The sequence below is a fragment of the Protopterus annectens genome, chromosome 14.part0 (genome assembly GCF_019279795.1).
Source record: "Protopterus annectens isolate FY-2018-M chromosome 14.part0, PAN1.0, whole genome shotgun sequence".
Taxonomy (NCBI): Eukaryota; Metazoa; Chordata; order Ceratodontiformes; family Protopteridae; genus Protopterus; species Protopterus annectens.
In genome coordinates, this window is record NC_056748.1 from 917,874,071 (window position 1) to 917,888,925 (window position 14,855).

Genomic DNA, 14,855 nt, shown 5'->3' on the forward strand with positions numbered 1-14,855 from the left:
ATCATTTTTGGTGATAACAGAATGCTGCTCAAGGCTTGGTTCATACCTGGCTCAGAGGAACATTTGGAGAGCTCCATCATATGTTTCATATAGTCCAGGGAGGTACACCTCAAGTCATTTACAAAGAAATAAACCACTTGAATCTGCTGAAAAAGGAGTTCAGATCCAATAATGCTTGCCACGAGTATAAAATATCCAAAATTTTATTAAAACATTTGCGTATAAAATCTGTCAGGTTAAGCGCTTTCATCTATCGCATAGACTTCTTCAGAACATTACCTCACCTTACATGCACTGACTTAAATAATCCAATCAATTATTAAACCTAATCGAACAATTAAAACAATTAAAAACTGACATCATCTTCTTAAAGTGCACTATACAAACTGAAATTCCTATTACATGGTTCTAAAAACAGATCTCACTTGTATCGAACATATTACAATCAAGGTATATTTTTGTAAACATAAATGAATAAATAAATCATTATAAACATTACACTTTTGCTTCCAGAATGGCCTTCAGTGATATACCATCATTTATCCCTGGATGAAGAGTAGAATTCAACAATATTTGCCATCTGGTTTCTTTCTCATTTAACTTCTTGGTAGTACTACCACCTCTTGGATTTCCTCTTATTTGCTCAAGGATGGCAAATTTGAATTCTTTGCATCCAGGACATTTTTGTAGGTGTCTGTATAAAGCATTTGTTTCATCTTTTTTCTTTATACAATACATATGGTTGTATATCCTGTTTCTAAGACACCTATCAGTTTTTCCCACATTGAAACAGGGGCATGTGGTGCACTTGGCCAAGTATACCACATGCTGGTTATGACAATTGCCATTCTGCAAGTACACTACAGTCTGATTTATATTTTCCAACTTTATCTCCGCAATTTCCATAATGGCGTGACATTGGTTACAGTTGCCACATTTGTGTGTTCCTCCCTCCCTAGATTTGTTCTTAGATGAAAAAAATATTCATTTCAAATAGATTTTTAAGATTGAAACCTGTTTTATAAACAAAGGATGGTTGTTCCCCCATTAATTTATAAATATTGTCATCGGACTTCAAAATATTCCATTTACTTGTAATGGTATACCGGGCGTCCTTGACATAATTTCCATATTGCAAAATACAAGACCGGTTATACTCATTCTGATGCTCAGAGGTATCAGCAACATTTGTCTATATATTCTCACTTCCATTACCTAACAATGGTTTACACTTTTTACCCCATTCAGACCTAACATATTTTATAGTGTTATCTATAAGGTTACTAGGGTAACCCCTTTTCAAAAACATATTTCCAATAAATTCAAGTTCTACATCAATATCTTTTAACTCTAAAGTCATTCTTGCTGCCCAAATGCATTGTCCCTTAATTATGCTAGCCTTTTGTTTATAGGGGTGGCAACTAGAGTATTCTAAATATGTGTTACTGAACGTATTTTTCCTATAAATTTTAGATGCAAAATAGTCTTTCTCAAAATATATGTATGTGTCCAAGTATGAAATGCCTTTAGTGTCAAAATTATATGTGAATTTTAAATACTCACTAGAGTTGTTTAGGTATTCTATAAACAAATCAATTCATTCTTGGAACCATTTCATAGCATAAAAATATCGTCCAGGATCCGGACAGAACATTTAATAGTCGAATTCCACTTACTTTGGAATATATGTTGCTTTTCCCAACTGAGTAACACTAAATTGGCAAATATGGGTGCACAAGCTGCACCCATTGCAACACCATTTTTTGTCTATAGTATTCTCCTTCATAAAAGATGTAGTTGTGTCTCAAAACTACCTCCATGAATTCCAAAATTAAAAGAATTCTATCCCATGAAAAATCACTATATTTCTGAATTACTAAGACCGTCTCCCTCTAGTATACAAGAAAATAAGTCTATTACGTCAATTGTAACAAATATGACTTCATTATTAAATTTGTCAGGAGTCAACCGACCTAAAAAATCCCATGAATCAATAATAATATGATGTATTTTAATGTTAATCCACAAGTATGTAATATCAACAACGGTGTCAAAGAGAATTACAAACAGCATAATTTGGACACTTTTTTCAAATGCAATTATGACTTTGACAATAATTCTTGTAAATCTAGGTCGGATACAAATACTGCGAAATATAAGGATGACAGTAGAACTTTGAAAGATCTAATTTATGAGTTTGGTAAGAAACTAGGTACAGTGAAGAGCTTACAGCTCGACAACATGTAACTAAAGTGTTGAATGGAGGTGAAAGTTGTACCTATGGGCTTGAGATTTTTCAAACAGCCCATAGGGGTAGATTTAGATGATTCTAACATTTTAGAATGTAATCAATTGTTTGACAGCTTTGGATTTTCTTTTATTGAATTTATTATGAAATGCAGTGATAAAAAAATATGTGCACTACTAACTGAAATTGAACATATGAATGTTATTATAACTCAAGATTTATTATTTTGTGAATGGGAATCGTTTTTTCATAAACAGTATGATTGGGTTGAAAAACATTTGTCAGAAACAATTTAATAGGAAATGTAAAAAGTTACAAAGGGACATCAAGCAGTATGAAAATCAAGCAGCCTATAGATGGGATGCCGACAGGTGAGATTCCGCTGGGATATAATACAGGAAGGAAAAATACAATACTAGGCAGGAAGGATATGGTGAATATAACAATAGTAGGAACAACATTTTGTTAGGAGTAAGGGAATACAAGCAGGATATACAGGGGAAACAGTTTGTACTGGAAAACAACAATTGGTGGGAAAAGAGATTTATGAGAGGTCCAAGGAAATGATAGGGGAGGATATTATTGTGCGACACAATGAGGTTGATTTCAGTGTGTTGAACTACACGAATTTCAAATTGGAATGTGAACATTTTAGACTTTTCTGTAAGGGAATGAAATATGTTCCGACTTCCAGCTGTAATATTGTAGATTACATAGCAGAATTTAAGTTATACATGCGGAAACTAAATTTGGCAGTATATTTCCACGATAGTAACAGAACAAAAATTCACAAAATGTTTAAAAAGACTAGTACTTTTGTTCCACCTATGAACTCCACTTTGGCTGCATATGAAAAGTTTGTGACCGATGAATTATATAAATTAGTTAATAAATCTAATAAAGAAATAATTTAATTTAATTTAACTAAAAAGGAATTTGATCTTTTGAAACAGTTACAACAAGACAGTCAAATCAGGGTGATGAAACCCGATAAAGGGGGTGGGATTGTTCTTTATAATGTGCAAGAATATGTTAACAAAATACATACAATATTACTGAGTTCTGGTAATTATGAAATAGCACCCCTGAACAAAGTTAATATTGGATATCACAAGATTGATCTATTATTAGAGGATTTATTGCTGGAAAATAGAATTGATATTGAATTATATGATTTCTTACAAGTAAAAAATCCAGTTATGGCTACTATGGTGGGAATACCTAAGGTCCATAAAGATCAAATGGATCCCCCATTCAGACCCATCATTTCAGGGAATAAATCAAAAACTTTTCCATTCGGTCAAGTGATTGACAGATGGTAAAAAATTATTTACAGAAAAATACATCATATTATTATTGATTCATGGGATTTTTTAGGTCAGTTGACTCCTGGCAAATTTAATAATGAAGTCATATTTGTTAAAATTGATGTAATAGACTTATTTTCTTGTATACCGGAGGGAGACCGTCTTAGTAGATTTAAGGATAGTATTCAGAAATATAGTGATTTTTCATGGGATAGAATTCTTTTAATTTTGGAATTCGTGGAGGTAGTTTTGAGACACAACTACATCTTTTATGAAGGAGAATACTATAGACAATGGAATTCGACTATTAAATGTTATGTCCGGTTCCTGAACAATATTTTTATGTTATGGAATGGTTCCAAGAATGAATTGGATCTGTTTATAGAATACCTAAGCAACTCTAGTGAGTATTTAAAATTCACTTATAATTTTGACACTAGAGGCATTTCATACTTGGACACATACACATATATATTGAGAAAGACCATTTTGCATCTAAAATTCATAGGAAAAATACGTTCAGTAACATAGGTTCATAGGTAGGTACTAGGCTATCTGCCCAAGGGCATTTATAAGCCTAGCCAGAGTGTGTCGGCTTTCACCACCCCATTGATTAATTAACTGAGCCTCTGTCAAGCAGAGCAAATGAAGTGATCCCAGGGGTGTACTTTCTGTTACCCATCCACTCGTCAAGGCTTCTCTTGAAGAGTGTTAGCGAGGGGCTCTGCCTAATGTAGTTAGGAATTTTGTGCCAAAGCATGGGGAGTCTCTGTGAAAGGAATCTATCCCTTCAGCATGTTCTATTTATAGTTGTGGTGAGGTTTAGCTCACTAGAGCGCGTGGCTCGCAGTGACTTGGATTTCTTTAGGTGGAGCATGTCCATCAATTCTGAGTTGGACATGGCTTTGTAAGTCAGGCAGAGATCACCTCTGAGTAAGAGATATGCCACTGAGTACAGCCAGAGTTTTTTTCAGTTGAGCTGCATAGGACACATGTTTGAGGCCAGTGATCCTCTTGGTGAGGTGCTTTTGTGGTCTTTCAAGCTGTTGGAAGTGTCTTGTGAGGTACATCCCAAATGGGGCATTGTACTCTATGATGGGTCTCATGAGTGACGAATAGAGGGGCACTATAACCTCTTTATTTATAGATGCGAATCCCTTAGTAATTAGATGGGCCACATAGAAGGATTTCCAAACTACTTTGGCAATATGATTGTCAAAGGAGAGATTACTATCTACCTGGGTCCCCAGATCTCTTATTACCTCTTCTGTATTAAGGGGGCTGCCGCCTATGTGGTAATTCGTGGGTGTTTTGTTTTTCCCAAATGGGATGACTATGCATTTTTTTGGTATTTAGTTTGAGGCCATGACTTTGACACCAGGTGTCTGTCTCAGTAAGGCCTTTTTGGAGGATGTCTGTGTCAGCCGTAGAGTCAATTATGGCTACCAGTTTGCAGTCATCGGTGAACTTGGTTAGCCATAGTCTGCTGTGTTTGCCTGTACTTCTGAGAAATATATGCCGAACAGTAGGGGTCCTAGAACTGAGCCTTGTGGGACCCCACCACTTGTGACTGGTTTAGAGTCAGACCTGGAACCCGCTATTCTTACCGTGTGAGTTCTGTCTGTAGGCCAGTTGGCAACCCATCTTGTGACATAGGGGTTTATGTTCAGGCTGGTGAGTTTTTCTATAATACCCGAGTGAGGAATGGTATTGAACACCTTGGCGAGATCAAGGTAGGCTGTGTGAACCACCTTTCCCTCGTCTATGGCCTTGGTAACTGTCTCAAAGAAGTCAACCAAGTTTAGTAGGCATGATCTGCCCTTACAAAGCCAAACTGGGTCGGATCAAGTGTTTGGAGGTTCCCAATGTCTTTGTTAATGAGTTCCATGATGATGCACTCCATAGCCTTGTAGACCAGGCTAGTCAGGCTTATGTTATCAGGGTCAGTTGTGGCTTCTCCTTTATGGAGCGGAATAACCATTGCTGTGTGCCATTCTATGGGCATGTAGCCTGTGGAGATATTTAGAATACTCTAGTTGCCACCCCTATAAACAAAAGGCTAACATAATTAAGGGACAATGCATTAGGGTGGCAAGAATGACTTCAGAGTTAAAAGATATTGATGTAGAACTTGAATTTATTGGAAATATGTTTTGATCTTCTAGTAGATAATACTATAAAATATATAAAATTATAGAATATTGAAAAAATATAAAAAAAAAGTATATAAACCAAGTGAGAATATATGAATAAATGGAAATGATACCTATACCTCTGAGCATCAGAATGAGTATCACCATATTTTGCAATATGGAAATTAAATTATATGTCAAAAGTATGTATACCATTAGTAGTGGAATATTTATTTTGAAGAATATTTTGACAATATAAATTAAATGTTGAACATTAAATTATTGTTTGAACAACCAAAGTTTATAAAAATCTAAAAATCATTTGAAAATTTATATTTCAATCTAAGAACAAATCTAGAAAGTGGAAGGAACACAATGACACACAAATGTGTAACAATGTCACGCCATTATGAAAAAAATTGGAGATAAAGTTGGAAAATATAAAAATCTGACTGTTGTACTTTCTTCAGAATGGTTTGTAAACAGCATGTGGTATGGTTGGCCAACTGCACCACATGCCCTGTGTTTCTATGTGGGAAAAACTGATAGGTGTCTTAGAAACAGGATATACGACCATATTTATTGTATAAAGAAAAAAGATGAAACAAATGTTTTATACAGACACCTACAAAAATATCCTGGATGCAAAGAATCCAAATTTGCCATCCTTGAGCAAATAAGAGGAAATCCGAGAGGGGGTAGTACTACCAAGAAGTTAAATGAGAAAGAAACCAGATGGCAAATATTGTTAAATTCTACTGTTCATCCAGGGATAAATGATGGTATATCATTGAAGGCCATTCTGGAAGCAAAAGTGTGATGTTTATAATGATTTATTTATTCATTTATGTTTACAAAAATATACCTTGATTGTAATATGTTCGATACAAGTGAGATGTGTTTTTAGAACCATGTAATATGAATTTCAGTTTGTATAGTGCACTTTAAGAAGATGATGTCAGTTTTTAATTGTTTTAATTGTTCGATTAGGTTTAATAATTGATTGGATTATTTAAGTCAGTGTGTAAGGTGAGGTGATGTTCTGAAGAAGTCTATGTGATAGATGAAAGCGCTTAACCTGACAGATTTTATACGCAAGTGTTTTAATAAAATTGTGAATATTTTATACTCGTGGCACTCATTATTGGATCTGAACTCCTTTTTCAGCAGATTCAAGTGGTTTATTTCTTGGTAGTTACTGCTGGAACTTCTCGTTTGTCTATCAAGTCATTTACACTCTTGCACTATGAAGGTCTCATGTATGTGCTTATGGTGCATGATGTGGTAAATCCTGACACCTAAAAGGCAACTGACCGTGATTCTTTATACTTGCACAGTTTGGTGAGTGATGCATTAGCATGCCTCACCATGCAATCACCTAAGTCTAGGACATTGGAACATGTGGAAACGTTCCTTCAGAGCTTTTGAACTGAGTCAGTGTGACATTTAGATCTACGTTTTATGTTGGGCTTTCTCTATTTTGTGTGTTAGTGAGCTTGTTGGGGGTTAGTCTCTTGGATTAAATTTAGGAGGCTTTCGTGGATTAGGATGGTTACCTTTAAGAGCCTTAGCAAACATAGGGCTAAGTGTTCGGTCTGAGATGAGTGGTAAGTTTAGTGTGCTGCTATTTGATACTTACAATCTGCATATTATTTCTTGTATGATGTTCCATTAAGGCTGCAGTTTTACCACTACACTGGAAATGTGGTGATACAAGCCCTTTAATTTATAAGGCCCTCAGATAATTTATATTCATACACCTGTAAGATGGCTTATACAAATTTTCATTCTAAAGTTTCTGTGTTGCAAATGATGGCTTGTATTCATTTACCAGAATGCCATTGCTCTGGACTAATTCTTCCCTTGAAACTTTGTTCACTTTATGCAGTTATGTACAGTTGCAAATGATTTATCAACTTTACTGAGTTACAATAATGAAAAATATAAATGATCGCAACCACATTTTTGCAGTAATGCCGCTCCCTTCCCCATGCGCAGATGTAAACATTGATGCTGCCGTTATGTCAATAAGTGTATTTTCCTTCACAATGAAAGGTTGTTTTAGGCAGGGGTATTGTGGAAAATGGTGCAGGTCATGTTTTTGGTGTACTTATGCTGTTTTTGCTTGCCGCTTCTTGATCGGTAATGCACTGATAAGCCGTCGGAATGTACTCAGATGTCAGCACTGATAACGGTACCAGTAAAGAATAAAATGGTTAAGGCTTGTCACCGCATTCCCTGCTATCACCCTTATTATAAACTGTATGCTGCAACAAAGTTTGACAGTTTTTTGGGTTTTTTTTGTTATAGCTGTCAAGAAGTAGCAGACAAGTGGACAACTGTCAGCGTGAGAGTCTGTTACATTTAGCGGCTCATGGCTTGAGATATGGCATGTGTGTTACACATAACTACTGTGGAAAATGTATTTCCAGTGACATGATGTCGTGGAAATGGCATAGCTTGAAACAAGCAGTCATTCCTTACATGTTATACTGTCTTTCCTACCTATACAATGCTTTTTAATAAAGTTAACATTGTCAGTGTGATTCTGTATATACTTACAGTTAAATTGACACACCAGGAAGTGAGCGGTATTACCGTGAAAATGTGGTTGCGATAATACGTAACTACCTAAATTTCTATCATGATGATGCAACCTGCATCTACCTACTGAAATGTAGACACTAACAATGGTGAGCCACAAAATGCCATAAGAAGACCCAAAATAAAGGAGAATATCATACATTGCTTTCTTATTTAAATTTGCTTTTTGCTTGATGGCAATCCCCCTTGCAGTGCCTGAAGTGGGGGACATTCTCCCCAAGTACATTTTATACTTTATATACACACACACACAAACAGATTTTATATATATATATATATATATATATATATATATATATATATATATATATATATATATATATATATATATATATATATATATAGATATATATATATATATATGGGTCTACTTCAAATTATCAAAGTTGCAGAACATCAAAACACACATCCTCGAGGACAAGAAGATCAATGTTCTACAACATCAAACATTAAAGTAGAACAAATTTAAAAAGATAAAAAATCATCTTGTAAATTTTTGTAGGGGGGCAAGCCTCCCTACACCCCCTGCTACTTGAATATATCAACTCCAAGATCTCACTACAGTGAAGAGAAGCATACATTTCCCATTCTGTGCTGTACAGTACCATTCTCTTCTCTGTAGTGCGATCTCGGTGTTGGCATATTTAAGTAGCAGGGGGTGTGGGCAGTGCAGGGGAGCTTGCTCCTCTGCAAAAATGTGAAATAAGAAGTTTTCACATTTTAGTTTTTTTTTTTTTTTCTTTTTTCTTTTTTTTTTTTGAGTTCAGTATTGCAGAATTTCAATCCTGTGGCCCTCTGAAGGAGACATATATATATATATATATATATATATATATATATATATATATATATATATATATATATATATATATATATATATATATATATATATATATATAAAATATAGTTCCCCCTTTATAACTTTGATGTACCACAATGTCACTCCCCGAATGTCGAATTTTACCTCCAGGAAACTAACCACTTAGCCACCACTGCTGACCTTTGCCCTTTTCTCCACTGTAGTATGATCTCAGAGTTGGAATATTCAAGTAGGGGGAGTGTGGGGGGCACAGAGTTTAATTGGGTTTAATTTGTTTAGTTTTTTGTTTGTCAGTGGTGGGCAAGTGGTTATTTCCCGGAGGTGAAATTCACCATTCCGGGAGTTTGCTCTTTTGAATTTTGAGATGTTGTCTCACTATTCAGAGAGACGTTGTTATGGTAAATCGATGTTCTAATGTAGAACCATATATATATATATATATATATATATATATATATACACACACACACACACACACGCCAACTCTAAGATTCACATACCTTGGAGAAAAGGGAATATTCTGAGAAATGGCAATCTCAGACACTCAGACTTCATATATGTAAATCTCTGTTTTCAGTCATTCTTTTATCCACATTCAGGTCTTGGCATTGTGAATTTCGCATTTCAAATAGTTATCCAAGACTTCACAAAGTAAGAAACAAATAGGAATAACAACAGCCACAGCCACAAAATAAAAGCAAATTATTTAATCACCTCTATCGCCTTGGCTAAAGCACCTTCAAGAAGTAAAACACAGATTCCAAAAAACAGCAATATATAATCAAACATGTTAAAATGCTAACAAACATAATTATATAACATAATTAGTTAGATATTTCCAATTACACTCATTATTAGACCCTCCCCAAGTACCAAAGTATTGTACTTCAAAATATACAAAGCTTCCTTATACAACTTATCTTTGAGTTTCATGTTCACCCAATTTCATTGTTATTTGTTCCAAAATGCAACATTTTAGTAGAGGTGAATTACCCTGAAAATAGAATTTAAAGTGCATAGCCAATGGGCTTTCCAAGTGCTCCTTTTTAATATCCCTAATATGGTCTTGAAACCTTATCTTGAAAGCCCTTTGGCTTTCCCCCACATAAAATAAATTACAGGGATATTTCAAGACATAAATTATTCCTTCAGTACTGCAAATAAACTCTTTAATAGGATTAAACCTAACGTTATTTATCTTAGAAAAACAGTTTACAATCTGGTTGCATATTGAGCATTTGCCACACTGAAAAACACCCTCCTTAAAACAAAGGCTCTTAACACTAACAGCAGGAAGACTAAAGTTACTGTGGACCAGCATATCAGATAGGCTATGGTCCTGATTATCTAAGACTGCATGAAGGATTTACCATGAAATGTAGTCATTTGGCCTTTTTATTTTTAAATAGTTGTAATACAAGCTAGCACAACACACAAATTAAATGAACTGAATAACTAAGTGGGAGTATTTAATCCTTTTACATATTTTTCACCTTGTTAGCCATTTTGAAACCTTTAACTTTTAGTTATCCAAATTACATAAAAAAAAAAAAAAAAAAAAAAAAAAAAACATGTTGATAATATAAAGAAGAACCAGCCTCTTACCCAAGCAGCAGACAACCTAGAGGTCTATAGTGAACAGCAGACCTTGGAGCTGCGAGGATAATAGTGCCAAATTATTTTTATTTTTATTACTAAACAACACTTAGAATGTAATTCCCATTATTTGTTGGCATTTCTTAAAAAAAGCTGAAAGATTAGATGCCCTACTCATCGCAGTAGTTGTCCTCTCAAGTTTTTGTGTAAGTCAGACAAGTAATCGGTGGTAATTTCTCTGGTGGACAGTTTTCCTGATTTTCACGTCACTGGAATCCATTTTTAGTGATCATTTACTTTGCCCTTTTCCTCACAATTGTGTGATTGTGGACTAAGTACATATATGTCCGGGGGTGTATGGCCTGGTGAGGTTTGCAATGGGTTTACCCTGGAAAATAAAACAAAACAAAAAAAAAACGTATTTTGTGATTCACAGAAAGTAGTTTTCATGAATCTGTAATTATGGAATTGTCTGTCGCTGAAAATTTCTTTGATAAATCATTAGCAATCTATTTATTTAGGCTTCTCTTGGATTTTGCACTGTATATGGTCTTGTGGTCATGTGGATCCAGTAACTACTTTACATTATTCAAACAAAATATAGAAGGCAGGCTTAGTTGTCTCCATTCCTTGAAATCCTGTAAAAAAACTAATTATTTATTAATCTAGCGATATCCAGGTATATATCTGCTTCATTACCTCAGGGGACCCTGTTTTCATGAGTTGAAGTTTCTAACTAGCAATATGAATAAACAAGAATTAAGCAGGTATGTAATCACAAATTTCTGTTTTCTTCTCACATCCTCCTATTTTTATCTTCCCAATACCCTTCTCACATCTCACCAGTTGCCCTAGTGCACAGAGATATTTGCAAATCTCTCTTTGTGAAAATGTCATGGAATATAATGCACATTTCTCAAGACAAAAAATATAGTGTTTTAGCATTCTGATTCATGCACAGGTACCCAATACTGCTCTCAAGTCAACAAGCAGATTGCATTAGCTATAAACAAGTTTTACCTTTACCGGTTGCATCACTATAGCATAAGTGGACAGTCTAGCTATGGTCAGAAACATTCAGCTTAACAAGAATCCTCTTATCGATTTTCCACAGGATTAGGTACTAAAGTGGAAACGGAGAGTAAAATCCCTATAGTATGCATATAGAACCAAAACAGTTAAGACATGCATATATCAATTTTATCTGATGCCCCCTACAAAAAATATGTTGTTGCTTTTAGGTCCTTAATTGTATTTATGAAAGAGCCGTGTAAAAAGTTAATGACCTGATTTATGCTATCAAGATCATATTTCTTAGATGTGTGCAGAACAATATCTACATGACTGAGTTCTCCTTCTTTTGTCTCAAGTTTGATTCCTATGATCACCATTTGTATATCTTAGAGAAAAGCAGGTTTGATAACCTAAAGCCAGTTTTGTTTCTTCTTCTTGGGTCGCTCCTGAAGAATAAACACTTGACTCTGAGTATTATCAGGGTAACATGTATAGCATTCAGCAGACTGAAATGGTCAGGAAGCAGAGTTCATAGTCAGCAGAGTTTTTTTATACACAGCTATGACACACAGAGAAGTATAATATTCCCATTGTCAAAAAGCTGATGACTTGTGAAACTGAAATGGTTAACGGTCATAGATATGTTAATGCTGCCCTTTCAAAACAGTAAGCTGGTCATAGCTTGCTCTTAGTCTTACTGTCTGTAAGCTCGTTCATCCTTAGCAGTTTAAACCACCTGTGAACTCTGTTAAAATAATCAAACCTTTCATCTGGATTCTTTCCCTGGCCTGCAGATGTGTATCATGTGATACACTGAATATTCTTTATTTGGCATTAGAAAAAAATACCTATTTAGAAAGGGGGGAAAAACACTGAAGACCATCTGCCTTGGATATGGTACAAGTTGTATAAGAAAAAGCATAGGATGTTCTGATTTGCATAAAGGAAGGAGTAACAAAATTCTGAAAATGCTATTAAAAATCACTTGCAAAGTAACCTGCTGCAATATAAATACAGTAAATGTTTGTGCTAACTATAAGGATAATTGCTGCAGTGCTGGGGTGTGGTAAGATGCCATACATTTTTACCACAGTCTTGATACAGAATTATATAGTCCCCCCCCCCCCCCCACACACACACACACACACATTATATAAGCATTCAAGATGTTAAACATTGCACTTTTTCAGATTTGTTACTGTTGTCATCACAGTGTGACCCAGAGTTAACCCTTGGTTCTGAGTGTCTCATCAATTATGAATAAACTACAGTTATAGCATTTGAAATACTAGAATTTCTTTTAAAGCCTGTATAATATCCAAGATTACCAGTATTTTATCATTTTGGCGTGCTTTTAAATATAGATTTTACATTTACATGCATTTTATATGTCAGGACACTGTCTCTTTTAGATAGGACGCTCTAAAGCCATTTACCTTATACTTTGAAATTTACTAGATATTTGATATTAAAATTACTATTTAAACCTCAAAAGCTTCTACAATTTTGACTAAAGGTGAATCTTTTCACTTCCCCATAGAAAAGATCATTTTGCACGAAGTACACTGTTCTCTGGACATAACTCTGATTACATATGCTTGAACAGAGTATGTTATCAACAGCAAGGACAGTGCATGCAGATTGCAGAATTTAATGCATTTGTACATTTCCAGACACTACTTAGCAAGCAAATTCCAAAGTAAAATACAAAACTCCCTTACTTGTATCAGAAAATCTGCTACTTGGTAAGGTGTCCAAGTCTCAAAATCATCTCGCAGTGGAAGCTTTGTAGCCATGTTGCTGTAAATCAAGGAAGTTATATTATGAGAATTCAGCTGTAATATCAGCCTTATCTCTTATGTACTCTCTCTCTGCCTTTTTCCAGCAGTTGCACAATAACTGAAGGGGAACTAACTTCCTTGTGTCATTCATCTGAGTTTACTGGCAGACTGCAGTCACTTGAATGCATGTAATTAGCAGAAGAAATTCAGCATTTGGATCCAAACTTTCAGAATATCAGTATGATTTATTTTTAACATTCTGGATCTTATTCTCCTGCTTTATAAAAATAATATTGTTTTGGAGTTAAATAAAATAATACAATTGTGATAGACCTGGAGAGGTGTTCTTCTCTACCATAACTTGCTAATGTTTATATTAAATCTATTCTACATTTCTGGTCATAATATATGGTTTCAGTAATGTTTAAACTTAAGGGATTTCTGAGGATTTAAAATATTTGTTAAAAATGGAAAATATTTTCTCTGACCTTATGATCGGTCTGCAATGTAGGAAAAAAGCATTTACTCTTGGTATAATGCAAAGTTTAAGAGGGTACAACTAAAAACGGCACATTTCAAATAATTATCCAGACATGGCAATAGAGTCTGTGTTGACCCTAGAGACAAAGACTCCGGAATTAGTTAGCAGCAGAAAACAGGAATGAAGACTAAAGATCTTGTGTTCATTTCTGGAAGAAAGAGTGGCCCAAGAAGATAACGGCATTAATTTTTAGTTCTGTAGTAATTAGGAGAGCGAATGGGTCCTCATTGTCCCCTACTTAGGCATGACTCAAGCAACAAGGGTGAGCGTAAATGTACTGTGTCTATCTTTTTGTTTATCTGTCTGTATCAAATTTGTCTGTAGTTGATGTGCAATAAATGAGGTCCCTCATGTTGTATGCACAGATAAGTTATATAATAAGTGGCAAGGCAATTAGTAAAAAAGATACGTTAATAATCGCATTCAAGCAATATAGGAGCATGGAGAAAAATGAGGTGCATATGTAGAGTGTTGCAGCACAATAAATGCAGATTTGAGAAGGAAGGAAGGAATGGAGAGATAGAGGGATGGGGAGAAGAATAATGGAGACAGGGAAGGAGAAAAGCAAAAGCGGATGGAGAGAAGTAGGAACAGAAGGACAGAACAACAAGAGAGATGGAGGGAGGGAGGGAGTGCTGGCCTCGAGACTGGAATGGGAAAATCGGGATTCCTGGTAAATTGCTGAGGTATACAGACTGTCCAATACACGAAAGAATGATGGCAAGAAGCTCATGAACCAGGCCATTAGATGAGTAATAAACAGGAAATAGCACTGTCATGGGGGTGTCGATCCTTCCAGTGGTGGACGGGAA

The 14,855-nt window shown here is 35.1% G+C and overlaps 1 protein-coding gene across 3 annotated transcripts in view; it reads right to left on the minus strand.

The window, feature by feature from the left end:
* The window catches only part of BLNK (B cell linker), a 964,832-nt gene extending 951,300 nt beyond the window's left edge, over positions 1-13,532 (minus strand). For all 3 annotated transcript variants that reach the window (XM_044056709.1, XM_044056708.1, XM_044056707.1), the window contains exon 1: positions 13,443-13,532. In XM_044056709.1, the coding sequence (XP_043912644.1) occupies positions 13,443-13,517 (75 nt within the window). In that variant the 5' untranslated portion in view covers positions 13,518-13,532. The remainder of the gene's footprint in view (positions 1-13,442) is intronic.
* Positions 13,533-14,855: the final 1,323 nt, after the last annotated feature.